The 27,991-nt window shown below is 38.9% G+C and overlaps 1 protein-coding gene across 4 annotated transcripts in view; it reads right to left on the bottom strand.

Annotated features, from left to right (window-relative positions):
- The window catches only part of GPBP1L1 (GC-rich promoter binding protein 1 like 1), a 69,456-nt gene that overhangs the window by 16,967 nt on the left and 24,498 nt on the right, over window positions 1-27,991 (bottom strand). For 3 of the 4 annotated variants that reach the window (XM_060626031.3, XM_060626030.3, XM_060626032.3), the window contains exons 2-5: window positions 21,253-22,273; window positions 20,134-20,248; window positions 17,178-17,307; window positions 16,068-16,354 (exon numbers count right to left, since the gene is read on the bottom strand). In XM_060626031.3, coding sequence (XP_060482014.1) covers window positions 16,068-16,354; window positions 17,178-17,307; window positions 20,134-20,193 — 477 coding nt within the window. In that variant the 5' untranslated portion in view covers window positions 20,194-20,248; window positions 21,253-22,273. Of the gene's footprint in view, window positions 1-16,067; window positions 16,355-17,177; window positions 17,308-20,133; window positions 20,249-20,519; window positions 21,225-21,252; window positions 22,274-27,991 lie in introns of those variants that run through there. The other variant, XM_060626033.3, reaches the window with a different exon arrangement.

Raw genomic sequence — 27,991 nt, 5'->3', positions numbered from 1 at the left:
ATATTTTCAACCCATCAAGGTTGAGAACCACAACAATAGGATAAGCACAGATACATACTGAATAACTAACTCAATATATAAATGGACAAATTAGTGACAAAATATGAAGGACAGGTAAATACACTCCTCTGGATAGAAAAATACAGGTAAAGGGAGTCCCCATAGATAAAAGCTGTATTTTCCTGTTTTAACAGGCTTGTGTTGTTTTTTAAATGTTTATTTCTGAGAGAGACTGAGAGACAGCATGAACGGGGAAGGTGCAGAGAGAGAGGGGGACAGAGGATCTGAAGCAGGTTCTGCCCTGAAAGCAGAGAGCCTGATATGGGGCTCAAACCCACAAACCGTGAGATAATGACTTGAGCCGAAGCTGGATGCCCAACCAACTGAGCCACCCTGGTGCCCCTAAGCTTTTATTCTTAGTCACATTTCATTTAGGGTTTTCAGAGCTACTTTATGTGTGGTACCTTCTATTTCTCTCCATTGGTTTTTTAAAAATAGTAAAATACAACACAGATACAAAAAATTACAAAAAACAAATGGGCAAAAGTTCCAGTAATCACCAGGCAGTTCAAGCAACAGAATATCAACATCCAAACCAGAAAATGTTTTATAAGCCTCATTTAAAAAAAACAAACCAGGGGTGTCTGGGTGGCTCAGGTGGTTAAGTGTCTGACTCTTGATTTTGGCTCAGGTCATTATCTGAGTTACAGTGACAGATTAACTGACAGTGCAGAGCCTGTTTGGGATTCTGTCTCCCTTTCTCTCTGCCCCCCACTGCTCTCTCTCTCAAAAATAAATAAATAAAACCTAAAACAAACAAAAAACCACAACATAAACCCAAAAAACAAACCTCCCTCCCCTCTAAAAATAACTATTATCCTGACTTATGGTGAACACCTCTTTGCTTTTCTTTTACCACCCTAGTGTATATCCCTCAAAATGATTATTTGGTCTCCAAAAAAATATCTCTTAACTCTCTTAACTTACAGGCTACTCTAAAATATCTTATACCTCTGTATTTCCTATAAATTGGTGGTTGGTTCTAGAGGCTACAGAACTGCCCCCCTCCCCTATACACATCTTTATTTTGGAAAGGCAACTTCTTGCTAGCTTTGTGCACTAGGAGACACATAATGTCTGATTATGCTTCTTTTTGTGAGGCTGGCAGATATGGATGCTCATAGCCTAAAACTATTAACTTACTACAAGCTGCAAAACAATGATCTTCCAGTTTTATCATTCCTTCTTTATTAGCTAGTATACTTGCATAAAATGGAATTTCCTCTCATCTATTTGGTGACTCAATGGTAAAATTCACAGGGAAAGATAGACTGCATGCTTATTTCTAAGGTGAGGTATCACTGAGAACTCACAAATTTAATCAGTTAATATCCTTAGCTGATGCATGAAGCATCTATATTTGGCCAGTGGGAACATCTTCAATTTGGCTACTGAATACTTTTGATACAGCTCTAGTAATCTTTAATCACTTCTCTGCTTTGTAGTATGACAAAATGTTCCAAGCTTATCTTACAAATATCCTGTCCAGAAATGCTATTTCAAGACTACTATCTGGGTACTAGGGATGCTAATTGCTATGAGGTTGGTCACTGCTTTTAGGTCTTTTCCATGAGCAGAGTCTGGAAATATATACCCGTTTTCAAAGAATATATCATAACATGACCTCTCACTGATATATATTTTTTAAAGATTTATTTTAAGAGAGAGATTGCATACGAGGAGGGAAGAGGGACAGAGGGAGAATCAATCTTAAGCTCAACATGGGGCTCGATCCCACGACCTTGGGGTCATGACCTGAGCCAAAAACAAGAGGTGGACGCTCAACCAACCAAGCCACCCATGTGCCCTGATAATTCTAATTCATATTGAGAAACTTGAGTTTTTACCAAACATCTTATATCTATACTTCATTTCCTCTACATCAAGAATCCTGACTTTCAAGGACACAAGGTATAACATATCATATCATATTCAACCACTTTATCTCGTATTACATACAACATACAACAGTTACATACAGATTACATACAACAGTAATCAGAGTAACAATCAACATGACACCACCAACATGACTAATAAAATGTTATTCTGTACAGGCTCTCCCCATTCTCCCACTAAAAAGTTATACCTGTTTGGGGCATCTGGCTGGCTCAGTCAGTGGAGTATGCAACTCTTTTTTTTAATGTTTATTATTTATAAGTAAGGGAGGGGCAGAGCGAGAGGGAGACACAGAATCCAAAGCAGGCTCCAGGCTCTGTCAGCACAGAGCCCAACGTGGGGCTTGAACTCACAGACCGTGAGATCATAACCTGAGCTGAAGTTGGACACTTAACCGACTGAGCCACCCAGGCACTCCATGGGCATGCAACTCTTGATCTTGGGATTGTGAGTTCAAGCCCCAAGTTGGGTATAGAGATTACTCAGAAATAAAATCTCTAATAAAAAAAGTAAGGTGGGGCACCTGGGTGGCTCAGTTGGTTAAGCGTCCGACTTCGGCTCAGGTCATGATCTTACGACTCGTGAGTTCGAGCCCCGCGTTAGGCTCTGTGCTGACAGCTCAGAGCCTGGAGCCTGTTTCAGATTCTGTGTCTCCCTCTCTCTGACCCTCCCCCGTTCATGCTCTCTCTCTGTCTCAAAAGTAAATAAACGTTAAAAAACAAAAATTAAAAAAAAAAAAAAGGTATGCTTTTTCTAGACTGTTAAGAGCCCATAGCTATTACATGCTAAACTCTCTTAACTCTCATTTAGTTCTATAATCAGCCATATATTTAGTATTTACCATCTTTCTGTTTATCTTTCAGGTTAGTTTCATTGTCTGAAGCTTGTCTAGTATTTTCCTCAGGAAAATTCTTGGAAACAATATTCCAAGTTCCTACACACTAGTATTTGTGACTTTTAGAAATGAAGATTAGTTTGATAGAGTATAAAATCTTTGGCTCACATTTTGAGTACTGTAATTGTTATTCCACTGACTTGTCATAAAACTTCATCAAAGTCTGATTTTCTTTGTAAGTCACTTGGACTTTATGCTCAAAGGGTATTTTTCTTTTTCACTTGAATCTAGCATTTTATAAGCCTATTTGGTGTTGGCTGTTCTGGCTGCCCTTTCAATTCATAGCTTCAAATCTTACTGTATTTCAGGGAATTATTCTTGAATTGTAATTTTTAGCTGTTAACTTGTCCTTTTGGGATTTTCTGGGTGTGTGTGTATGATCCTATTATACATATATTGGATCATTTTTGGCCAAATGTGTATCATCTCTCAATTCTTCAAAAAAAATTTTTAATGTTAGAGAGAGAGGGCACGCGCGCGCATGAGGGGCGGAGGGGCAGAGAGAGAAGGAGACACAAAACCCAAAGCAGGCTCCAGGTTCTGAGCTGTCAGCAGAGCCCGATGCGGCACTTGAACCCACAAACTGCAAGATCAGGACCTGAGCCGAAGTCAGACACTCAACTAATTGAGCCACCCAGGTGCCCTTTTATTTTTTATTCACTCATTCATTCATTTAAACAATAATGATGCATTAAAAAAACTTTTTTTAAAGCAGGCTTCACACATAGCACAGAGACCAACATGGGGCTTGAACTCACAATCCTAAGATCAAGATGTGAAGCAAGATCAAGAGTGGGACACTTAACTTATTGAGCCACCCAGGCATCACCCCCACTCAGTTTTTTATATTTAGTAAACTCTACCCCCAAAGTGGGGTTTGAACTTACAACCCTGAGACCAACGGTCACATGCTCTACTGACTGGGCCAACCAGATGCCTCTCAATTCTAACTTTTTTTTTTTAACATTTACTCATTTTTGAGAGAGAGACAGAGAGAGAGAGAGAGAGAGAGAGAGAGAGAGAGAAAAGGGAGAGGGGGAGAGAGAGGGAATCCAAAGCAGGATCCAGGCTCTGAGCCATCAGCACAGAGCTCAACATGGGGCTCAAACCCACAAACCATTGAGATCGTGACATGAGCCAAAGTCAGATGCTCAACTGACTGAACCACCTAGGTGCCCCAATTTTAACTTTTGTTTATAAATTCTTATTTTGAGAGAGAGAGAGAGAACAAGTGAGTGCGAGCAGGGGAGGGGCAGAGAGAGGGAAAGAATCCCAAGCAGGCTCTGTGCAATGCTGTCAGTGCAGAGACCAACACAGGAACTGTGAGATCATGACCTGAGCCGAAATCAAGAGTTGGACGTTTAACCAATATAGCCACCCAGGTGCTCCTCAATTCTAACTTTTAATGTTTCTCCCTCATTTAAAAATTTTCTTCTAATTCTTAGAAAACATTGATTATTCACTTGAGTTCCTTCTCGTTTAGTCTCCTTTTGAGTATCTTTCCTTATTTCTAGCACCTTAAGTTTTTCTGGTTGAGGTTGTTCTTATGCCATTTTCTTAGTATTATCTAAATTTTAAAATAGTATAGTAGTACTGTAGTACTAGTAAATTTTAAAATGGTTCTTATCTGTTTTGTGGACATGCTGTACAGGTGTACGTTGCATTGTCTGTTAAGGATGTTATTCTAGTCTATTCTTTATCCTTGTGACCCTTAAAAAATTTTTTTTAATGTTTTTGAGAGTGAGCAAGCAAGCCAGGGAGGGGCAGAGAGAGAGAGAGAGGGAGAAAGAAATCCCAAGCAGGCTGCAAGAAGAGCCTGATGCAGGGCTCAAACTCATGAACCATGTGATCATGACCTGAACTGAAACCAGGAGTTGGATGTTTGCACCACCCAGGTGCCACTTCTATTGATCCTTTTATGTTCATTTATGTATGATTAGTTTTGTGAATGTGAGTCAAGACTGCTTTTCTGACATCAAACTTTAGAGCTCTTTTCTGTTTTTTCATAGTGTTAAAAAAATATGGTGGCTTATGGGGCCGCCTGAGTGGCTCAGGTGGTTGGGTATCCAACTTCAGCTCAGGTCATGATCTCACAGTTGGTGGGTTCAAGCCCTGTGTCAGGCTCTGTGCTGGCATCTTGGAGCCTGGAGCCTGCTTCCGATTCTGTATCTCTCTCTCTCTGCCCCTCCCCTGCTCACACTGTCTCTGTTTCTCAAAAATAAATAAAAATGTTTAAAAAAATTTTAAAAAGGTGGCTTAGTTTCTTTCATGTCCAGGCTATTGTCCCTACCTTCTTCCCTCCCTTTTATCTGAACCTTCTCTTTCCTTTGTCTCTAGGTTTTCCATTTCTGTAGTTCAATCTGGATTCTATTTCCAAAAGCTTTGTGTTCAGTGAGGGGCTACATTCTGGAAGGGAATACTGGTTGGTTAATATAAACAATGATAGTGCCCGGTGCTAGTTATCAACTATTGCCTTAGTTCCAAAGTCATCCTTTCTGCCTACTCTTTGTAAATGTGTCTGAGCACTTAAAATTTTTCCCTTTGCCAGCTGTCAGGTTAACTTTTGTCAGTAGAGCAAGACAGACTTCTGCTTCTTACTCCGGTGTGCTTACTCAGCAGGCTCCTGCAGCACCCAGTTCCTGCTAAGCCAGGTTCTAAAGTGCAAATGAGCTTTGACTTGAGTGATTTTACAGCAGAGTGACATGTGAACAGCTTTACCAGGTACTTAAGAGGGCAGATTTCCAACATGTTCTCTGGAGAACCACCTGAACAACTGTTCTGTCATTCAGTAAACCACAGCTAAGCCCTTCCTCACAAGGTCTGGTGGTGATGGGGGAATGGGGATACTCTTCCTTGAGTACTCTATCTTAGCCCTAGGGTTAATGGCTATTCCCTACATCTGCTACTTTGATACTCTTCAGCGTTCTCTTTATTGCTAGTCAACTGCTCATTTCCCCAATCCTGTACTTTCCCTGTTGAAACTATGGTGTGGCTTTTCTCTCCTAACTGATCCAACCAGACCCTTTATACCTCATTCCAGACTTCTGTATTGACTGACTAGTTTTGTAAAACCACTCCTAATTTTCAGCTGTTCTCCAATTAACGCTCTAAGCCATCTAGAAACAACTGCTGCCTCTTTTGGGGGCTGTCAGATATCCTATGCTTTCTCCAATTTTTCCTGCACAAATGCTACCACCACCCAGGTATTATAGTTTTGTGGTTTGTTCCTGTTTAACACCTCACTTTGTTTTGCTGTAGATAATGCCCATGGATTTTTTTCTGGTTCTTCGATTCCAGTTGCTCTGTATTCTTTATTATTTTGAAATAATTTCAGAGTTACAACAAAGTTGCAAAAATAATTCAAAGAATTTCTTTATATTATGCACAGATGTCTAGATTCTCATGTCACCATTTTACATTTGCTCCAACATTCTAATTATTTTTTCTTGAACCATATGCAAGCTGAAGGACTTGATACCATTTACCCATAAATACTTTATTATGTGTTTCCTCAAAAGCACGTTCTTTATATAATCACAATGCAATTATAAAGACTGGGCATGGGGCGCCTGGGTGGCTTGGTCAGTTAAGCGTCTGACTTCGGCTCAGGTCATGATCTCGCGGTCCGTGAGTTCGAGCCCCGCGTCGGGCTCTGTGCTGACAGCTCAGAGCCTGGAGCCTGTTTCAGATTCTGTGTCTCCCTCTGTCTGTGACCCTCCCCTGTTCATGCTCTGTCTCTGTCTCAAAAATAAATAAACGTTAAAAAAAAAAAAAAAGACTGGGCAATTAATATCAACAAATACTACTATCTAATCTATAACACTTATTCAAATTATAATACTGATTAGTTTCATAGCAAAACAAAATTTTTAAAATGTACATTGTTTTTCTCTCATTCAGTATCCAATCTGGGATTACATGCTTTTTTTTTTTGCATAGGCTCCATGCCCAATGTGAGGCTCGAACTCATGACTCAGAGATCAAGAGTCTCACTGACTAAGCAAGCCAGGCACCCTGAACGTGTTTCCTTTAGTTGTCTTATCTCTTTAGTTTTCTTTAACCTGGAACTTTTCTTTCATGACAACATTTTTAAAAAGTAGACGCTACTTCTTTTGTAGAATCTTTTGTAATTCTTTAGTAAAACTTCAATTTGAGTGTGTGTGGTATTTCCTTATGGTTAGATTCAGGCTATGCATTTCTGGAAGGAGTTCACAAAGGTGAGGTTGCATTCTCAATGCATCACATCAGAAGGCTTATTATATTTATTTCCCCCATGACTGGTGATGTTAATCTATTTTTTAAATTTCTTTATTTTGAGAGAGAGGGAGGGAAAGAGAGAGAGCACGCACATGCAAAAGAGAGAGTGGGGTAGGGGCAGAAAGAGGGAGAGAATCCCAATCAGGCTCCATGTCGTCATTGCAGAGTCTGACATGGGCTCGATCCCACGAACCATGAGATCATGACCCAAACCAAAATTAAAAGTCGGATACTTAACTGACTGAGCCACCCAGGCGCCCATCTATTTTTTTAATAAAATAAAATACAGAGTGAAATGCACATATACCAAGTATACCATTCTATGAGTTTTGAAAAATGCTCACAACTCCTCAACCTCTATAAAAATAAAAACTACCTTCTACAACAAGAAAGTTCCTTTTGCCCTCTCCAGTCAATCCCCACTTCACACAAGCAACCACTGTTTGGATTTTCTTTCCCACCATAGATTACTTGCTTATTCTAGAATAGGCACATAAATAGAACCAGATGGTATGTACCATTTTGTGTAATGGTACACTGAAACTCATCACGTTGTTTTATCAGTCACTCCTTTTTATTAACAAATATGTAATTCATTACATGATTACACCACAACTTTTCTATTCTTGGGTCAACAGATATTTAAACTGTTTCCAGTTTGGTGCTATTATGAATAAAATTAAAATAAATGAACATTTACCTTCGTTTCTCTTGAGTATCTATAAATAAATATCTAGAAGTGCTGGGTCATAATGTAGTTTTACAAGAAACTACCATAGCTTTTCCCAAAATGGTTAGACTACTTCATGTTCCTGTAATGTATAAGAGTTCCAAATGCTCTAGAATGTGACCGAATTTAGTGTTTTCAGACTTATAAATTTTAGCCATTCCGGAGCGTGGGTAGCAATATCTCACAATGGTCTTAATTTGAATTTCCACATTTCCCTTGCAACTAATGACAATGATTATTTTTTCCATGTGCCTACTGGACATTTGAGTATCCTCCTTTGCAAAGTATCTGTTCAAATCTTGCTCATTTTTTTCTTTTCAAATTTTTATTTAAATTCTTATTAGTTAACATACTGTGCAATATTGGTTTCACAAGAAGAATTCAGTGATTCATCACTTACATTCAACACCCAGTGCTCATCATAACAAGTGCCCTCCTTAATACCCATCACTCATCTAGCCCATTTCACACCCACCTCCATCAATCCTGTTTGTTTTCTATCTTTAAGAGTCTCTTATGGCTTGTTTCTCCCTCTTCCCTACTCCCTTGCATATGTTCATCTGTTTTGTTTCTTAAAATCCACAGGTAAGTGAAATCCTATGGTATCTTTCTCTGACTTATTTTGCTTAGCATAATACTCTACCTGCATCCATCTCACTGCAAATGACAAGGTTTCATTCTTTTTGATGGCTGAATAATACTCTATTATATATGTACACCACATCTTTATCCATTCATTAGTCGACAGACACATGGGCTCTTGCCATAGTTTGGCTATTGTTGATAATGCTGCTATAAACATTGGGGTGCATGTCCCCCTTTGAATCTGTATTTTTGTATCCTTTGGGTAAATACCTAGTAGCATAATTGTTGGGTCATAGGGTAGTTCTATTTTTAGTTTTTTGAGGAACCTCCATACTGCTCTCCAGAGTGGCTGCACCAGTCTACATTCCCACCAACAGGGCACATCCTTTCTCCACATCCGCGCCAACACCTGCTGTTTCTTACGTTAACTTTAGCCATTCTAACAGGTGTGAGGTGATATCTCATCATGGTTTTGATTTGTATTTCCCTGATGATGAGTGATGTTGAGCATCTTTTCATGTGTCTGTTAGCCATATGGATCTTCTTTTGAAGAGTGTCGATCCATGTCTACTGCCCACTTCTTAACTGGGTTGTTTTTTGAGTGTTGAGTTTGAGAAGTTCTTTACAGATTTTGGATACTAACCCTTTATCAGGTATATAGTTTGCAAATATCTTCTCCTATTCTGTAGGCTGCCTTTTTTTTTTTTTTGAAGTTTATTTATTTTTGAGACAGAGAGAGACAGAGCATGAACGGGGGAGGGGCAGAGAGAGAGGGAGACACAGAATCGGAGGCAGGCTCCAGGCTCTGAGCCATCAGCCCAGAGCCTGACGCGGGGCTCGAACTCACGGACCGCGAGATCGTGACCTGAGCCGAAGTCGGACGCTTAACTGACTGAGCCACCCAGGCGCCCCTGTAGGCTGCCTTTTAATTTTGTTGTTTCCTTTGCTGTGCTGAAGCTTTTTATCTTGCTGAGGTCCCAACAGTTCATTTTTGCTTTTGTTTCCCTTTTCTCCAGTGATGTGTCTAGTAAGAAGTTGCTCAGGATGAGGTCACAGAGGTTACTGAACTGTGTTCTCCTCTAAGAATTTGATAGTTTCTATCTCACATTTAGGTCTCTCATCCATTTTTAATTTATCTTTGTGTATGGTATAAGAAAGTGGTCCAGTTTCATTCTTCTACATGTGGCTGCCCAGTTCCCACAAAACTATTTGTTGAAGAAAGTATTTTTTCACCTGGATATTCTTTCTTGCTTTGCTGAAGATTAGTTGACCATATAGCTGTAGGTCCATTTCTGGGTTTTCTGTTCTGTTCCACTGATCTATATGTCTGTTTTTGAGCCAATACCATGCTGTCTTGATGAGTACAGCTTTATAATATAGGTTGAAATTCAGAATCATGGTGCCTCCAATTTCATTTTTATTTTTCAGGATTGTTATGGCTATTCAGGGTCTTTTATGGTTCCATACACATTTGAAGACTGTTTGTTTCAGCTTTGTGAAAAATGCTGGTGGTATTTTGATGGGTATACATTAAATGTGTACATTGCTTTGAGCAGTATACACATTTTAACTATGTTCTTCTAACCCATGAGTATGGAATGCTTTTCCATTTCTTCATAACCTCTTCACTTTCTTTCAGAAGTTTTATGTAATTTTCAGAGTACAGATCTTTTACCTCTTTGGTTAGGTTTATTCCTACATATCTAACTGTTTTAGGTGCAAATGCAAATGGGATCAGTTCCTTGATTTATTTTTCTGCTTTGTTATCGGTGTATAGAAATGCAACAGATTTTTGTATACTGATTTTATATTCTGCAACTTTGCTAAATTCATGTATTAGTTCTAGCAATTTTTGGTGGAGACTTTTGGGTTTTCTACATAGAGTATCATGCTGTCTGCAAATAGTGAAAATTTGACTTCTTCCTTGCCCATCTGGATTGCCTTTTATTTCGTTTTGTTGTCTGATTGCTAAGGCTAATAAGACTTCCAGTACTATGTTAAATAGTAATGGTGAAACTGGACATCTGTAATCTTGTTCTTAACCACAGGAAAAAGTTTTCAGTTTTTCCCCACTGAGGATGATATTAGCTGTAGGTCTTTTGTATATGGCCTTAATGATGTTGAGGTATGTTCAATCTCTACTTTGTTGAGTTTTTATCAAGAATGGATGTTGTATTTTGTCAAATGCTTTTTCTGCATCTATTGAGAGGTTCATTATGGTTCTCATAAATCTTGCTCATTTTTAAAATACCGAGTTGTTGGGGTACCTGGCTGGCTCAGCTGGTAGAACATGTGACTCTTGATCTTGGAGTCATGAGTTTGGGTCCCACATTGGACATAGAGGTTACTTCAAAGAAATAAAATACAGTAAAAACCTTGGATTTCAAGTAACTTGTTTTGCAAGTGTTCCATAAGATGAGCAAATATTTCTAATAAATTTTAACTTGATAAATGAACAATGTCTTGCAATACAAATAGTACACGATGCCAAGCGTCACATGATCATAATTGACTCAACAGTTCTCTTTTGCTCGCTGCAGATTGTGGGTGATCGTCTCCCATACTTGGATGCTTGGTCTCAGAGGCCACAGGTTTTGGCAAAAATCAGTGATTTTTCAGAACACTGGAAGGTGCCCACACCTGGCACTAGCATATTTTTTGTCACTTTAAAGCACCTATGGACAGTCCTTTGCTTTTCCATGTAAGAGTAAGCTCAAGAATGATTTGCTTCATTCTAGGCCAGGCTACCTGCAGATATAGACCCTTTCCTCTGCTGCCTTATTGCCAGCTACATTAAATACAGTGTATGACAAGAGTTTATTAATACTGTCCGGTAGTCAACATCGGTGCCAGTGTATACAATGGCCCCCATGCACAAAAAGGTTGAAAAGGCAGGCAGGGAGGAGGAGGAGATGATTACAGTGAAAGTTAAGGAAATCATCGTGGGGTGCCTGCATGGCTCAGTCAGTTAAGCATCCGACTTCGGCTCAGGTCATGATCTCACTTTTCATGAGTTTGAGCCCCACATCAGGCTCCCTCCCTCTCTGCCCCTTGCCCACTCGCACCCTCTCTCTCTAAAATAAACAAAAGAAAAAAAAAAAAAGAAAACCATCAAGAAGTAAGAACAAAGTTTGCAAGGTGCTGAAATTGCAAGATTTTAGAAGACATCTACATCTGGGGGCGCCTGGATGGCTCAGTCGGTTGAGTGTCTGACTTCAGCTCAGGTCATGATCTCATGGCTTGTGAGTTCGAGCCCCGTGTCGGGCTCTGTGCTGACAGCTCAGAGCCTGGAGCCTGCTTCAGATTCTGTGTCCCCCTCTCTCTGCTCCTCCCCTGCTTGTGCTCTGTCTCTGTCTTTCAAAAATGAATAAACATTAAAAAAAAAAAAAAGACGTCTATGTCTGCATCATGTCTGCAGAGAAGGAGGAGAAAAAGGTGGATGAATCCTTCACTTCAAATGAGATTAGGGAGATGTGTAAAATGTGGCAAACAGTGCAAACTTTGTAGAAAAGCACCACCTCAATAAAGCTGTAGCAGTGCGAGCGACGAATCTGCTTAACAACAATCCAATATCACATTTCTGTAAAATCCTCAAAAGGAGGCAAAAGCAAGTGCCATTGGATAGGTTCCTCGTTAAAACTGCATGAAAAGGAAACGATTCCATTGAACCAATAGACAGCAGTGATTCCATTAGTGATAGTGAAAGTTATCCAATAACCCTCCTCCTCTCTTGTTTCCCTCATACCAACCACAAAGGTTTTCAAAGGTAAGTGCCAATTATTTTTCTTTATATTTTGTATTTTATTTTCTTTATATTTTATATTTATATTTTGTATATTTATATTTTGTATTGTATTTTTGTATTATATTTTGTATTGTATTCTTTATATTTTGTATATTTTGTATTATATTTTGTATTTTGTATTATATTACAGTATTGCAATAATTTTTATATGAATATTTTTGAGTTGTGGGATGAATTATCTGAGTTTCCAATATTTCTTACACGGAAATTCGCTGTGATATACAAGTGCTTTGGATTACAAGCATGTTTCCAGAATGAATTATGCTCACAAACCATATATATATTTACTGTATATATAAAATATTGTCTTTTTATTATTAAGTTGTAAGAGTTATTCATATTATATATACAGGTCCATTTTCATATATGTTTTGCAAATATTTTCTCAGTCTGTGAGATAAGCAGATGTTTTACATTTTGATGAAATTTGATTCATCAATGTTTTTCTTTATGGTTATTGTTTCCTATGTCCAAAGAAATCTTTTTCTACCCTCTAAGCCATAAAGATATTCCCCCAAGTTTTCTTCTAGAACCTTTACAGTTTTAGGCCATACATTTGGGTCTATAAATCCTCCCAAATTCACTTTTTTGTATGCTGTGAGAAAAAGGGGGAGACGGGGAGAGGGAGGGAGGGGGCGGGAGGGAGGGAGGGAGGGAGGGAGGGAGGGAGAGAGAGAGAGAGAGAGAGTGTGTGTGTGTGTGTGTGCATGTATGTATATATAGTTCTTTCTCCACATTTCTTTCTCCGTTGGTCTGCTTTAGCATCTTTGTTGAAAATCAAGTGAATGTATAAATGGAAGTTTATTTCTAAGCTCTCTATTCTGCTCCACTATTGGACTATCCTTATAATAATGTAACATTATCTTTTTTTTTTCTTTTAATTTTAGAGAGAGACAGCACAAAGCAGGGGAGAGAGGCAGGGGGAGAGAGAGGGAGAGACAGAGTCAGAGAGAGAGAGAGAGAGAGAGAGAGAGAGAGACAGAGAGAGACAGACTCAAGCATGCTCCATGCTTAGCATGGAGCCTGACTTGGTACATCTGAGCTGAAATCAAGAGTCAAGACACTCAACTGACTGAGCCACACAGGTACCCCCATCATTATCTTGATTATCAAAGCTTTACACTAAGCTTCAAGTTAGGTAGTGTAAGTCCTCCAATTCTTTTTCAAGATTACTTTGGGTATTCTAGAGTCTTTAAGAAAAATTTTTAGAATAATTTTGTCCATTTCTATAAGAAAGCATACTGACTGATATTGTGCAGAACCTGTAGAAATGATGTCCTAACAATGTTGGGTCTTCTAATTCAAAGCCTCCCATTCACATTTTTCTTTCTGTTGTCAATTCACTTCCCACTGGGGATGCCACAGAACTGAAATAGTCCTTCTTATCAAACCATACCAATGAGGAGTATAGAACCTAGTTTAAAAGGTATTCATAAGAAAAAAAAAAAAAATACTCTTAAGCAACTTCCACTTTACCCCACATTTCTTGTTTGCTGCAATCTCTTTTTTACCAAAGCAAGCAAAAACAAAACTAATAAAGAGACCCAAATAAACTTCTTTACTATATGCTCTGCTGGCTATGGTCATAATGTAAGACATATTTCTAAATAAACATTCAAGTCATATATAAATTACAATTTTACAGTGGGTTAGTTTAATTATGTGGAGGAGTGCCTGGGTGGCTCAGTCAGTTAAGCGTTCAACTTTTGATTTCAGCTCAGGTCATAATCTCATGGTAGTGGGATTGAGCCCCGTATTGGGCTCCGCACTTAGCTTGGGATTCTTTCTCTGCCCTCTCCCCTGCTAGCTCGCTCGCTCGCTCTCTCTCTCTCTCTCTCTAAATAAGCATTAAAAAAAGTAGTTTTTAATTATGTGGAATAAAATACAAAAAGAAATGTTTTATAATAGGAATACAATTAAACTTAAAAAAAATTATTTTGAGAGAGAGCAGGAATGGGGGAGGGGCAGAGAGAGGGAGAGAGAGAGGGAGAGAGAAAGGGAGAGAGAGAGAGAGAGAGGGAGAGAGAGAGAGAGAGAGAGAGAATCCCAAGTGTAGATAGTGCAGAGCTTCATGCAGGGCTCAAACCCATGAACCATGAGATCATGACCTGAGCCGAAACCAAGAGCTGGACACTTAACCAAATGAGACACCCAGGTGCCCCAAAGTTTTTTGTCATTGCTAGTTTGATGAGGACTTTAGCCAAGTTCCCAAAGCATGATGAGCAACAGAGGTTTTTATTAATCTTTCCCACTAGTCTTTCTTATATTTGCTAAATTTATTGAATAAATAATGAAAGTTATAATTTAGTGTCATAAGTCTGCACCACTTAATATTTAGAACATTCTGGACAAATATTCAATACATCAGGGAAATATAAACCTTTCACAAATAAAGTTTTGAAGAACAGGTGCCTGGGGTAGGAATTCACATTAAAAAATAACATTTAAAGGATCCCAGAATGGGGCCTCTGGGTGGCTCAGTAGATTTAAGCATCTGACTCTTGATTTTGGCTCAGGTCATGATCTCATGGTTCCTGAGATGGAGTCTTGCATCTGGCTCTGTGCTGACAGCACAGAGCCTGTTTGGGATTCTTTCTCTCCTTCTCTCTCAGCCCCTCCCCTGCCTGCCCACGTGCTCTCTCTCTCAAAAATAAATAAACATTAAAAAGAAATCTAGAAAAAATAAGATAAAATGGCCCCAGAACATTTGCTAGACTTGGGAAAAGAGGAGATGACACCTAAATTTGACTCTTAATCAGTTGGCCTTATTAATATATTAAAACGGCTGTCACAGAAGTGACTGGCTAATCGAATGTGCTACTTAAAAATGACTAGGGGCATCTGGATGGCTCAACTGGTTAAGCGTCCGACTTCCGGTTCAGGTCACGATCACATGGTTCATGGGTTTGAGCCCTGTGTTAGACTGTCGCACTGTCACTGTAGAGCCTGCTTAGGATTTTCCCTCTCTCTCTGTCTCTCTGCCCCTCTCCACTTGCACTTTCTCTCTCTCTCAAAAAGATAAATTATAAAAATAAATAAATAAATAACTAGAGCTGCGCTGTTCAATATGGTAGCCACTACCTACATGTAGTTGTTGAGTAGCATTCAGGAAGTGTGTCATTTATACTGAGATTATACTACAAACAAGTAGAGGATACACAAAGTATCTTGAAGATCCAGTACAAAAAATAACATAAATTATCTCAATAATTTAAAGATATCAATTACATATTAAAATGTTAATAATTTGGATATATTTTGTTAAATAAAATATACTTGACTTTTTTTTTAAGGCACACTAAAAACTCTACTTTAGGTTGAAAGGGCAAAAGGCATATTAATTCAACACACAATAGCAAAGTTTTACTTATATATAGGAAGGAGCTTAAATACTCACAACTGCATGTTTATAACATCACAATTATTTTATATAAGAGGGAAAAATCAAGAGAAAAAGACCTCTTACGATAACTGGAGAAAGACAATTTAACATGCAAGACCATTTTTACATAATTTGAATACTGAATTTTGAATGTTAAACCTTATAAAACAAAGGAAATTAAGAACTTTTAAAAGTTTCGAAGGCATAAAGATGAAAAACATGATGATGTGCCAAAAGTTACATAGGAATTTTGGTCATTAAAAAAAACAACAAAAAAAAAAGGAATTTTGGTCATTATCTTCATACTAATCAACTCCATCTAAAAACAATAAAAATCTAAAGTTAGGGACTTCCTTTTTTAGTAATTTCTTCAATATTCTTATTATTAACAGGGTCTTATATTTATGGCATTATTTGTTAGGTTTTAATTAAACATCTACACTTTGATACTTACAAAGTCTTCCTCTTCGAATTGTAATTTTTCCACCTTGTCTTCTTTCTTTTCTTCTCTAATCTCTGTAGGTGGCTTCTCCTGAAAGGCACAGCCTTTCCGGGAGTGGAAGCTGCCATTCCAGTGGCGATGGTTCCCTGTGCCACCCCCACTACGCTGGCTCATGCCATCATGACCTCGGGAGGAGCCATGCCAACCAGATAGATTCCCTGTGATTCCAGCATATGTTCCCTTAGAGACACCAGAGTCCACAGAATCGTGGCGGAACAGGGAGGGCTGATGCCAGGAATCTGGAATAGTAAGGAAAAGTAACACATTACATTTTTGCTTCCTGATCTGATTTACAGTACTACCAAAAGCACTTTAGGGGATCTTTTAAAATAAAAATAAAAGATTAAGGGGCACCTTGGTGGCTCAGTCAGTTAAGCATCTGACTCTTGATTTCGGCTCAGGTCATAATCTCACAGTTCGCGGGATCGAGCCCTGCATCGGGCTCTGCACTAACAGTATGGAGCCTGCTTGAGATCCTCTATCTCCCTCTCCGGCCCTCCTCCACTTGCTCTCTCCCTCCCTCAAAAAATAATAAACAAACAAACAAACAAACAAATAAATAAAAGATTAAGCCCACAAAAAAGAAATCACAAAATACATCTTTTTCTTTTATATAATTTCTATATGAAATCTTCCAAATAAATAAATGACATAGGAGAACACAAGAATGTTAGAAAGCCAATGTAACTGAATAATGACAATAGGAGATCTAATTGAAAAATATATTTAAAAAACATCATCATTTCAAGATTATGGACAGACTTGCATCCCTCAATGTGGGCTTGCTCTGAGTAGTTTAAATATAGTCATGGATGGGGCGCCTGGGTGGCGCAGTCGGTTGAGCGTCCGACTTCAGCCAGGTCACGATCTCGCGGTCCGTGGGTTCGAGCCCCGCATCAGGCTCTGGGCTGATGGCTTGGAGCCTGTTTCCGATTCTGTGTCTCCCTCTCTCTCTGCCCCTCCCCCGTTCATGCTCTGTCTCTCTCTGTCCCAAAAATAAATAAAAAACGCTGAAAAAAAAAAAAATTTTAAATATAGTCATGGAAGTTGGGCATGGCTTACCTCCTGTAGTTCGTAGAGGTCCATTGTTAAAAAAGCCATCAGAGGAATTATGTCGACGACGGCTTACTCCAAATCTACGGTCTCCTCGGGGTAGGTGTTCTCCGTGTTTTTCGAAGGTGGCTGTAGGTGACTAAGATGATAAAGTATAGAGAAGCAAACAGTTAAGATAATCAACCTCAGTATCTTAGGTTTCGCATCAGCCTTTTAGAAAACAAGTAACACTGGCAGAAACCCCATTATGAGCATATGGGCCATAATAAGGGTACTATAGGCCCATGAGTTAGAGAAGTCCTAGGTTACATACTCAATCATTAACTCATTTTCTATATTCCAGAACGGGAGAGATACTCATTTATTTGCATGAGAGAGTGAACAAAAACCCTGTTGATATCCATAAATAAGACCTCTAACTTTACACTTAAAGATATTAAGTTAATATTGCAACAGGAAAGGAGAAGATGCTTGCTTTAAAAAATTCTCAGGGCGCCTGGGTGGTTCAGTTGGTTAAGTGTCTGACTTTGGCTCAGGTCATGATCTCATGGTTTGTGAGTTCGAGAGCTGCTTCAGGCTCTGTGCTGACTGCTCAGAGTCTGGAGCCTGCTTCGGATTCTGTGTCTCCCTCTCTCTCTGCCCTCCCCCACTCATGCTCTGTCTCAAAAATAAAATAAACATTAAAACAATTATTTTTAAATCCTAAACAGCTTTATTACTTCTGTAAGTTATTCTAGAATTGGAGAGAAAGAAATGGTTTAAATACCACATCACCTTGAGGCCTTTAACAACTACACAGTTTTTATAGTTTTATAAAACATTTAGTTCTGAATGTCACTTAATATTCATAACAGTACTATAATTTGGCATCATTCTCATTTTACTCATTTACACATGAAGAAAGGTCAGGGAAAATAAGTCTTTGCGGTTACATCATGAAAAGGAAGCAGTTTGAGAAATACAGATGAACTCTCATTTCTCTCCCTATTCCAAATAATTTTATTCTAGAACATTCTTTAGTTTCCAATGAGAGAACAAAGTCTAAGAAGTTGTGAAAAATATGGATATATTTGACAAAGGCTTAGAGGAAAACTACAGGTTGGGGCACAGACATCTTTGCATTTATTTTCTTATTATTAATATCCTCACCAACACTTGGTAGTTAGTATTGCTTATTTTAGCCAATTCTAATGGGTTACAAAGATTTTTCTCCTTTCTTCCAGAAGTTTTATGGTTTTTAGCTCTTTAAATTAGGTTATTATCCACTTCAAGCTAATTTTTGTGTGTGATATGAAGGTTGAAGTCAAGGTTCTCACTACCCCCCACCCATATTTATATCCAGTTCTAGAACCATTTCCTAAAAAGACTATCACTTCTACATTAAATTACCTTGGCATTTTAGTAAAAAAATCAACTTACTATACCTATAGGACAATTTCTGAATATTCTATTCCATTGCTTTATGTCTATGCTTATGCCAATGCTACACAACTTTGTTTATTGTAACTTTACTGGCAATAGTCAAACCATATTTCCCAATTCTTTTTACTTACTTCACTGTGCTAGATTATCTTTGCAGATAAGATCTATATACTTTTAAATGCTTTCCTGGATCTCACAACTACTCCCTCAGACCCACCATCCCCAAGCCTTGGGTCAGAATTATGCCAATTATGAGATCTTGGGAATTTCAAAAGGGCAATTCAAAATGAAGTTTAGAGAAAAAGGTTGTGGGTCTAGGCAGATAAGTAGTATCTGTCCCAAAAATCACATTTAAAAATAGGGAAGATGGGCCTTTTTTTTTTTTTTAAATTTTTTTTTTTTTTTTTTTTCAACGTTTATTTATTTTTGGGACAGAGAGAGACAGAGCATGAACGGGGGAGGGGCAGAGAGAGAGGGAGACACAGAATCGGAAACAGGCTCCAGGCTCTGAGCCATCAGCCCAGAGCCTGACGCGGGGCTCGAACTCACGGACCGCGAGATCGTGACCTGGCTGAAGTCGGACGCTTAACCGACTGCGCCACCCAGGTGTCCCAAGATGGGCCTTTTTTTTTTTTGAGATTACCGATCAACTTTGTCCCTCCTTGGGAAGCATTTTGAAGTTTATTAACTTCCCAAAGGTTTCTTTTACCAATAATTTAGGCTGTTCTTCTGTGTACTGTGACTAGGACTACTTTACTTCATATGAACTGGCTGTTTTCGTTTGTCTTTATTCCTAATTCAACACACATTTTCCCCTGAAATCGTTAAGCAGATTATTATCTCTAAAACAGTTTCTATTTTTTTAATATTTATTTTTGGGAGAGAGAGTGTGAGCAGGGGAGTGGCAGAGAGAGGGGGACAGAAAAGTTGAAGCAGGCTCTGCACTGACAGCAGTAAGCCCAATGCAGGGCTCAAACTCACAAACTGTGAGATCATAACCTGAACTGAAGTTGGACGCTTAGCCAACTGAGCCACCCAGGTGCCCCTAAAAGAAAATTTCTAAGATTTAATCTGAGATCCACATAGTAGTCAATCAATGCCTTTCCCTTTTCCTTCTCATCTGTTACTATACACAAATATACATTCATTCCAAAGGTCCATTTCCCCAAAAAAAACATTTCCCCTTTACCCCTGCCCCTTTGTACCTAAATAATAGGTAAGCAAATATGTTTTAGTTCCAAAGTGTAGTGCACCTAATCCAGGAAATCTTGTGTGCCACATGAGAAAAGCTTAGCATGTAATGAAAAATGGGGGGTGGGTGGGGAGACACACTTGGCAGTGTCAGGGCACACACTGACTGACTTAGACTGCCTAATTATTTATATCCTATTAAAAGACATGTGGTAAGCTGATGAAAACACACTTTAAACCCTCAGGCAAGGCTGAATATACAAAAAACACTTAGACTGTAAAAGAGAGGCTGTCAACAAGTTGGAGATAAAACTGTTATTTGGAAAGTTACTACAGGAATGAAGAACAGTACCTTAGCTGACTGTGGTGTTGAGAAATTTAGCCAAGCAGGAACAAAGTCATGCTGCGCCATTTAGGTCCAGTGTCTCTTTTCAGCAAGGTGAGGCATCCAACCTCATGGCCAGGATCTGAAAATGAGAAAACTCTAATCACTTATGCTTGCAAGACCTGGATACCAATGTACAAAAGAATCTGATTACTCTAAGATCCTCTCTTTATAAAAAGACCTACCCTCTGAGCCTCTCTAAGACTACTTATCAGGCATACCTCAAAGTTCTAAACAGGAGCAGCAGTCCATGAATATATGAGTATGAAAAACACACGAACAGAAAAAGGTGACATAAACCTGGAAGGTTATGAATTCTTGAGTTTTATGAGAAGAACCTTAAGAATAAACACCTGGGGTGCCTGGGTGGCTCAGTCAGTTAAGCATCTGATTCTTGGTTTTGGCTCAGGTCATGATCTCACGGTTTATGAGTTTGAGCCCTGCATCGGGCTCTGCACTGACAGTGTGGAGCCAGCTTGGGATTCCTTGCTCTCAAAAAATAAATAAACATTTTAAAAACAAATAGCGAAAGGTTTGAAAAAACCAAAAAGAATAAACACCTAGTTAAAACTACTGATTCTTATGAAAAGAGATTAACCTGCTTCAGGTACTCAGGCAAATTGTGAAAAAGCAGTAGAAAAGACCTTCCTAGAGAAGGAAGATGCGATCTCTCAAGAGTTATTCTTGGGGTGCCTGGGTGGCTCAGTGGGTTAAGTGTCCAACTTCGGCTCAGGTCATGACGTCACAGCTTGTGAGTTCGAGCCCCGTGTCAGGCTCTGTGCAGACAGCTCAGAGCCTGGAGCCTGCTTCAGATTCTGTGTCTCCCTCTCTCTGTGCCCCTCCCCAACTCACACGCTCTCTCTCTCAAAAATAAACATTAAACAACAAAAAAAGTTATTCTATTTAGTTCACATTAATTTCCTCCAACACCCACTAGCATCAGTTTTCCTAAGAGATCCATTGGTGTCTCTAAACCATCCCACTAAAGATCTCCAAAATTAAATACACCAGAAAACAGTATGTATTTTCCATGATACATATACATACACAGTCTTCTTCCAAAGTTAGATATAGGAGAATATTTACCCCAGAGTGTAACCTCTGTGGTCCTGTTTCCCAAATTCCTTGAGTCTGCCAGCTGGATTTCCCACGAGGTTGTCTTGTTAAAAGGGTGCTTAAATAGGCTGGCCAGCAGCACGCCTTGTGATAAAGCACAAGGAAGCCAGACTCTGTGTGGATCACTCTCAGTCCCCTCAATTGCTCATCTTTAACTATCTAATTCCTGACACGTTTCCAAAAAGGGGAAAGGGAAAGGGGAAGGGGGAAGGGGAACATAAAAAGTATTTGTTACATTTAAAAAATGGGGGGAAGGGGAAAGAGCTGTGTCTACGTTCACCTCATTCAACTTCCTTGAGTGACGGCACTATGATGTTGTTTAAATAGATAATACATGGACATCTGCACATTGAGTGCAAACACTGTTCATAACAAGGTCATAGCTAGAAAGACAGGTTAACTCATGTGTGGGCAAATAATGCCATCAAAGCAATAGTCAAAAATATAACATTAAAGAGTTATAAAAGATCTTCTGAACAATCAATTCTAAAGGCAAAACATCCACATGACAAAGTCCTTAATTTACAAATCTCATTATTCCTACACAGCTGCTAAAAAGTATGCAGATATTTATATGTTTTAATATTCAAAATCTAAGGGCGTAAGAAATCTTGTTTGTTTTTAATCAGACAAGAATTTGATATATGTTTCCCTCTAAAGAATAGCAGCTCTCAAGGCAAATTTCTTTGTTATATAAAGCTCCCAAATGTATCTTCTATTTCTTTGGTCTTCACTATTTATAAATTCACAGCAAAATTAAAACAAGCAGAAGGAAAGAAGTTAAGGAGTAGTTAAGGAGTAAAACAGTTCCAACGCTGAGGTTTTTCTCTCTTCAGTTTGCTGTATTTCACTTGTTCTGCCTCTCCTGAAGACTGAACTGAGCTGGAGGGTACTATGAAGAATCTTCTACTGCTTCAGTAGAGTAGTCACTTTTTATTTTGGATCCATTTCCATCATTTTTCAATCATTTAAAGGCCACAGGAATCTATCACTATAAGTGAAAAAGCAAAATAACACTGTATCACAAGAGGCAAAATCATTATTACATATAATTGCTAAATGAGACACAGTCAAATGATCAATCAATAAAAGGTATTAGTAGTTAAAACTTTTAGGTCCAACTTAGACATTAATTTAATGTGTCACCGCCTATAGCAACAAAAAAACTGGCTATAATTCTTTTAAGGATTTTAGACAAGTCAGCTGAACAGTGTCTGTTGTTTTATATAACCATACCTGTAATTAGTTATCAAAGGTAATTCAGAAATGCAAATTAATGAGGTTGTTAGAGTTAACATTTTCTCTCCTACATGAGAATAACTTGCTCTAAGTAATCAAAAAGCCATATAACTTGCTTATTACCACAGTCATCAACTAATACCAACCACAGCTTGATCCTTAAAAATAAGACATCTGTCATAGTATTCCTGATATATGATACCTATTTTTAGATACCTAGTTATCAACTGAGAGGCTTAGGCTCTTAGGCTCTGACTTACGATATGCTGTAAGAGAGAACACAAATATTTCTTTGGCAAATTCCCATCATTCTTCCAGGGGCTAGATAAAAATTTTTTGATATAAGAGGAGGCTTGCATCTGTAGGCAATTCTGGTCTACACTGGTACAAAGTCTAGTTTTGGAGGATATTTCTCATATAATAAATTGGCAGCCTTGCTCTACTATTTTAAGTTCACGGGTATAGGAAATACCAAATTCAGGGCAGTAAATACCTCTGTGAGGAAAGGAAAGGAATCAAAAAGAGGACTTGGATGGCTTCAATTACATCTGTAATACTTTATTTCTTAAAGTGAGTGATACATACATCACTACTCACTCTACACTTTTTTTTTTTAATTTACCAGCTTATTAAAGAATATGATAAAGGATATGAATCAACAGCCAGCTGGAAGACATGCATAAGGTGATGAAAGTATGCAGAGCTTCTAAGCTCTCTCCAAGTGCACCACTCTCCCCAATCTCTATGTGTTCACATTCTCTACACTTTTTATATACTTAAAATACTTGAAACAGTAGTAACAGAACAAGCATATAGCAAGTTATGTATTGGGTGATGGGTATTGAGGAGGGCACCTGTTGGGATGAGCACTGGGTGTTGTATGGAAACCAATTTGACAATAAATTTCATATATTAAAAAAAAAAAAAGTTATGTAAAAGATTGGCATGCAGCGGCACCTGGGTGGCTCAGTCGGCTGAGCATCCAGCTTTTGATTTCAGATTGGGTCATGATCATATGGTTTGAGAGTTTGAGCTCCGCATCGGGCTATGCACTGACGGTGCAGAGCCTGCTTGGGATTCTCTTTTGCCTTCTCTCTGCCCCTCCCCCACTTCTCTCTCCCTCTCTCAAAATTAAACAAACATTAAGAAAAAAAGATTTGAATGCAATTTATAATGTACACACACACACACACCCCAATCACCCAGAGTATATATATTCCTTCAGTACACACAGAAGTCATAAAAACTGACCTTATACTAGCTAGAAGTCTCCAAAGAATAAAACATTCTGTTCTCTAACCATACTGTATTAAACTTAGAAAATGACATTCTTTTGCAGTTCCCATTCTCCTTCCGCCTCCTGAAAAGATCCTGTCCAAAGTCATTAGGTGGGGTCAAGCAAGGTCAGATCTATAGATCTACGGCAGAGGCCCATGTCAGGGTGCTGGGGCCTAATCAGGATGTGAAGTGTGTCCATGAAGGGTGGAAGATAGGGTAATGTGTGTATGGCAGCAGCCCAGTGAAGAATGTCAGAGCCTGCTGTTTCCTGTTAGGAAACGTAAGGCAAAAGTCCTAGGAGGAGGGCAGCCCAATTCAAAGTGCAGGAGCCTGAGTAGAATAAGGAAGCCATCCTGGCAGAGGGACAAGGCCAAGCAAGTTGAGGACGTCCATGCAGCAAGATGCTTTGCACAGGTATTGTAACCTGGGTGAAGTGAGGAAGGAATTAATGTAAGGGAGGAGGTGGTAACTGGAGTTTAGTTACATGCTGGGAATTGATCAAAAAGTAAAAAGTATTAAAGAAAAACAGGAGTCAGATTTCTTACTGTGGGAGAAAGGAGGCAATGACAAAATTTCAAAACACATAGAATTACAAAAACCACTATGAATACATCTTCAGTATAACTGGTAGAGCAGTACTTAATGGAAAATAAGCTTCAAGAATACTTTTTATGGACTTCAAGCTGTATTACAAAGCTGTAATCATCAAGACAGTATGGTACTGGCACAAAAACAGACACTCAGATCAATGGGACAGAATAGAGAACCCAGAAATGGACCCACATACGTATGGCCAACTAATCTTTCACAAAGCAGGAAAGAATATCCAATGGAATAAAGACAGTCTCTTCAGCAAGTGGTGCTGGGAAAACTGGACAGCAACATGCAGAAAAATGAACTTGGACCACTTTCTTACACCATACACAAAAATAAATTCAAAATGGATGAAAGACCTAAAATTAAGACAGGAAGCCATCAAAATCCTCAAGGAGAAAGCAGGCAAAACCTCTTTGATCTTGACCGCAGCAACTTCTTACTCAACATGTCTCTGGAGGCAAGGGAAACAAAAGTAAAAATGAACTATTGGGACCTCATCAAAATAAAAAGCTTTTGCACAACGAAGGAAACAATCAGCAAAACCAGAAGGCAACCAACAGAATGGGAGAAGATATTTGTAAACGACATATCAGATAAAGGGTTAGTATCTAAAATCTATAAAGAACTTATCAAACTCAACACCCAAAAAACAAATAATCCAGTGAAGAAATGGGCAAAAGACATTAATAGACACTTCTCCAAAGAAGACATCCAGATGGCCAACCGACACATGAAAAAATGCTCAACATCACTCATCATCATGGGAATACAAATCAAAACCACAACGAGATACCACCTCACACCTGTCAGAATGGCTAACATTAACAACTCAGGCAACAACAGGTATTAGCGAGGATGTGGAGAGAGAGGATCTCTTTCTCTGGTGGTGGGAATGCAAATTGGTGCAGCCACTCTGGAAAACAGAGGCTCCTCAAAAAATTAAAAATAGAACTACCCTATGACCCAGCAACTGCACTACTATGTATTTACCCAAGGGATACAGGTATGCTGTTTCGAAGGGGCACATGCACCCCCATGTTTATCGCAGCACCATCAACAATAGCCAAAAATATGGAAAGTGCCCAAATGTCCATCGATGGATGAATGGATAAAGGTGTGTACACACACACACACACACACACACACACACACACACACAATGGAGTATTACTCAGCAATCAAAAAGAATGAAATCTTGCCATTTGCAACTACGTGGATGAACTGGAGGGTATTATACTAAGCGAAATTAATCAGAGAAAGACAAATATCATGACTTCACTCATATGAGGACTTTAAGACACAGAACAGATGAACACAAGGGAAGGAAAGCAAAAATAGTATAAAAACAGGGAGGGGGACAAAACATAAGAGACTCTTAAATATGGAGAACAAACAGAGGGTTACTGGAGGGGTTGTGGGAGGGGGGATGGGCTAAATGGGTAAGGGGCATTTAAGGAATCTACTCCTGAAATCATTGTTGCACTATATGCTAACTAATTTGGATGTAAATTAAAGAATAAAATTTAAAAAAACGAGAAAAGATACTGAAAATACTACATATAAAACAATATTTGTGTTAAAAAAAAAAAGATAGTTGCACAGCAATGTGAATGTACTCAATGCCAATTCACCTAATGCCACATACACTTAAAAATGGCTTAAAAGGTGGAGTGCTTAGGTGGTTCAGTCGGTTGAGCATCCGACTTTGGCTCAGGTCATGATCTCACGGTTTGTGGGTTCGAGCCCCGCATCGGGCTCTGTGCTGACAGCTCAGAGCCTGGAGCCTGCTTCGGATTCTGTGTCCCCCTCTCTCTCCGCCCCACCCCTGCTTGTGCTCTGTCTCTGTCTTTGAAATATGAATAAACATAAAAAAAATTTTTTAATGGCTTAAAATGGTAAATTTTGTTATTTTACCACCAAAAAAAAAAAAGGGAAAAAAATGTAGACAATATATTTGTTATTGCTTGATTAGCCACAGAGTGTTTCCAGAATGCTACACAAGACGTTGATAAGGGCTGCTTTGAGGAAGGCAGCTATGCTCACCACTATACCACCAACGCTGGCAAGGGCTGCTTTGAGGGAAGGGAAAGTGGGGGTCATATTTTCTCTGTATATCTATGTATACCTTTTGGGACTTTGAACTATGTGAATGCATTAGCCAGCAACAAATAAACAAGATAAATTTTAAAACAAAAAAAAACAAAACAAAAAACCCATACATCAACCAAAAAACTTATATCCATAATAGTGATTTTTCAAAAATGAAGGGTATTGAATTTTTTTTCTTAAACCAGAAAATAACATGTTAGAACACTATTAATGAAAACATATCACAACTAAACTGAATTTTATTGGTAACAGTTCAGATAAAATGGGAAAAAATAAAGAAAATCTATCAAGAAAAAAAAAGAATATTTAAATAAATAAAAAAAAAAAAGACTAGGGGCACTTGGGTGGCTCAGATGGTTGAAGGACTCACCCTGGATTTCAGCTCATGTCATGATCCCAGAGTTATGGAATGGAGCCCCACATCAGGCTACACATTCAATGTGGAGCCTACTTGAGATATTCTCTCTCTCTCTCCCTCTCCTCTTGCCCCTCTCCCTTGCTTCCACTCTCTCTTTCTTTTTTTTAAAAAAAAATTTTTTTTTAAACGTTTATTTATTTTTGAGACAGAGACAGAGCATGAACAGGGGAGGGGCAGAGAGAGAGGGAGACACAGAATCTGAAGCGGGCTCCAGGCTCTGAGCTGTCAGCACAGAGCCCGACGTGGGGCTCGAACTCACGGATCGTGAGATCATGACCTGAGCCGAAGTCGGCCGCTTAACCGACTGAGCCACCCAGGCGCCCCTCCACTCTCTCTTTCTTAAAACATCCACACACACACGACTAAAACCAAACTGACACAAAACATTTTTATCAAGATGATGGAAAAAGAACAGTAAGGGATGCCTGGGTAGCACAGGGTTAAGCATCTGACTCTTAATCTTGGCTCAGATCATGATCTCACGGTTCATGACTTCGAGCCCCACATCAGGCTCTGCGGAACCTGGTTGGGATTCTGTCTCTTCTCTCTACCCCTCCCTCCTTGTGCGTGTGTGCGCGCGCGCTCTCTCTCTCTCTCTCTCTCTCTCTCTCTCTCAAAATAAATAAATAATTTTAAAAAAGAAAAAGAGCAATAAAGCAAACCAAAAGGGGTGCCTGGGTAACGCTCAGCCAGTTAAGCATCCAATTTCAGCTCAGGTCATGATCTCACATTTGTGAGTTCAAGCCCCGCATCTAGCTCTCTGCTGTCAGTGCTGAGCTCACTTCAGATCCTCTGTACCCTCCCCTCTGTCCCTCTCCTGCTTGTTGTATGCATGCGCGCTCTCTCAAAAATAAATAAAAATTTAAAATAAAGCAAACCAAAGAAACAGAAGCAAAAAAGGTAAAATAATAGAGATGATTTATAATTAATTTATAGTTACAATAAATGCAACAGATTAAGAAATATGAGCAAAATAATTATCATGAGCAATTTATATGCTAATAAATTTGAAAATCGTACACCAGATAATTTCTATTACATGATGAATCTGGCATAGTAAAAAACTTA

Source organism: Panthera onca, chromosome C1 (genome assembly GCF_046562875.1).
Source record: "Panthera onca isolate mPanOnc1 chromosome C1, mPanOnc1 haplotype 2, whole genome shotgun sequence".
NCBI classification, from domain to species: Eukaryota; Metazoa; Chordata; class Mammalia; order Carnivora; family Felidae; genus Panthera; species Panthera onca.
The sequence above is the reverse complement of the archived record's forward strand: the minus strand, read 5'-3'. Positions and strand labels throughout refer to the sequence as shown.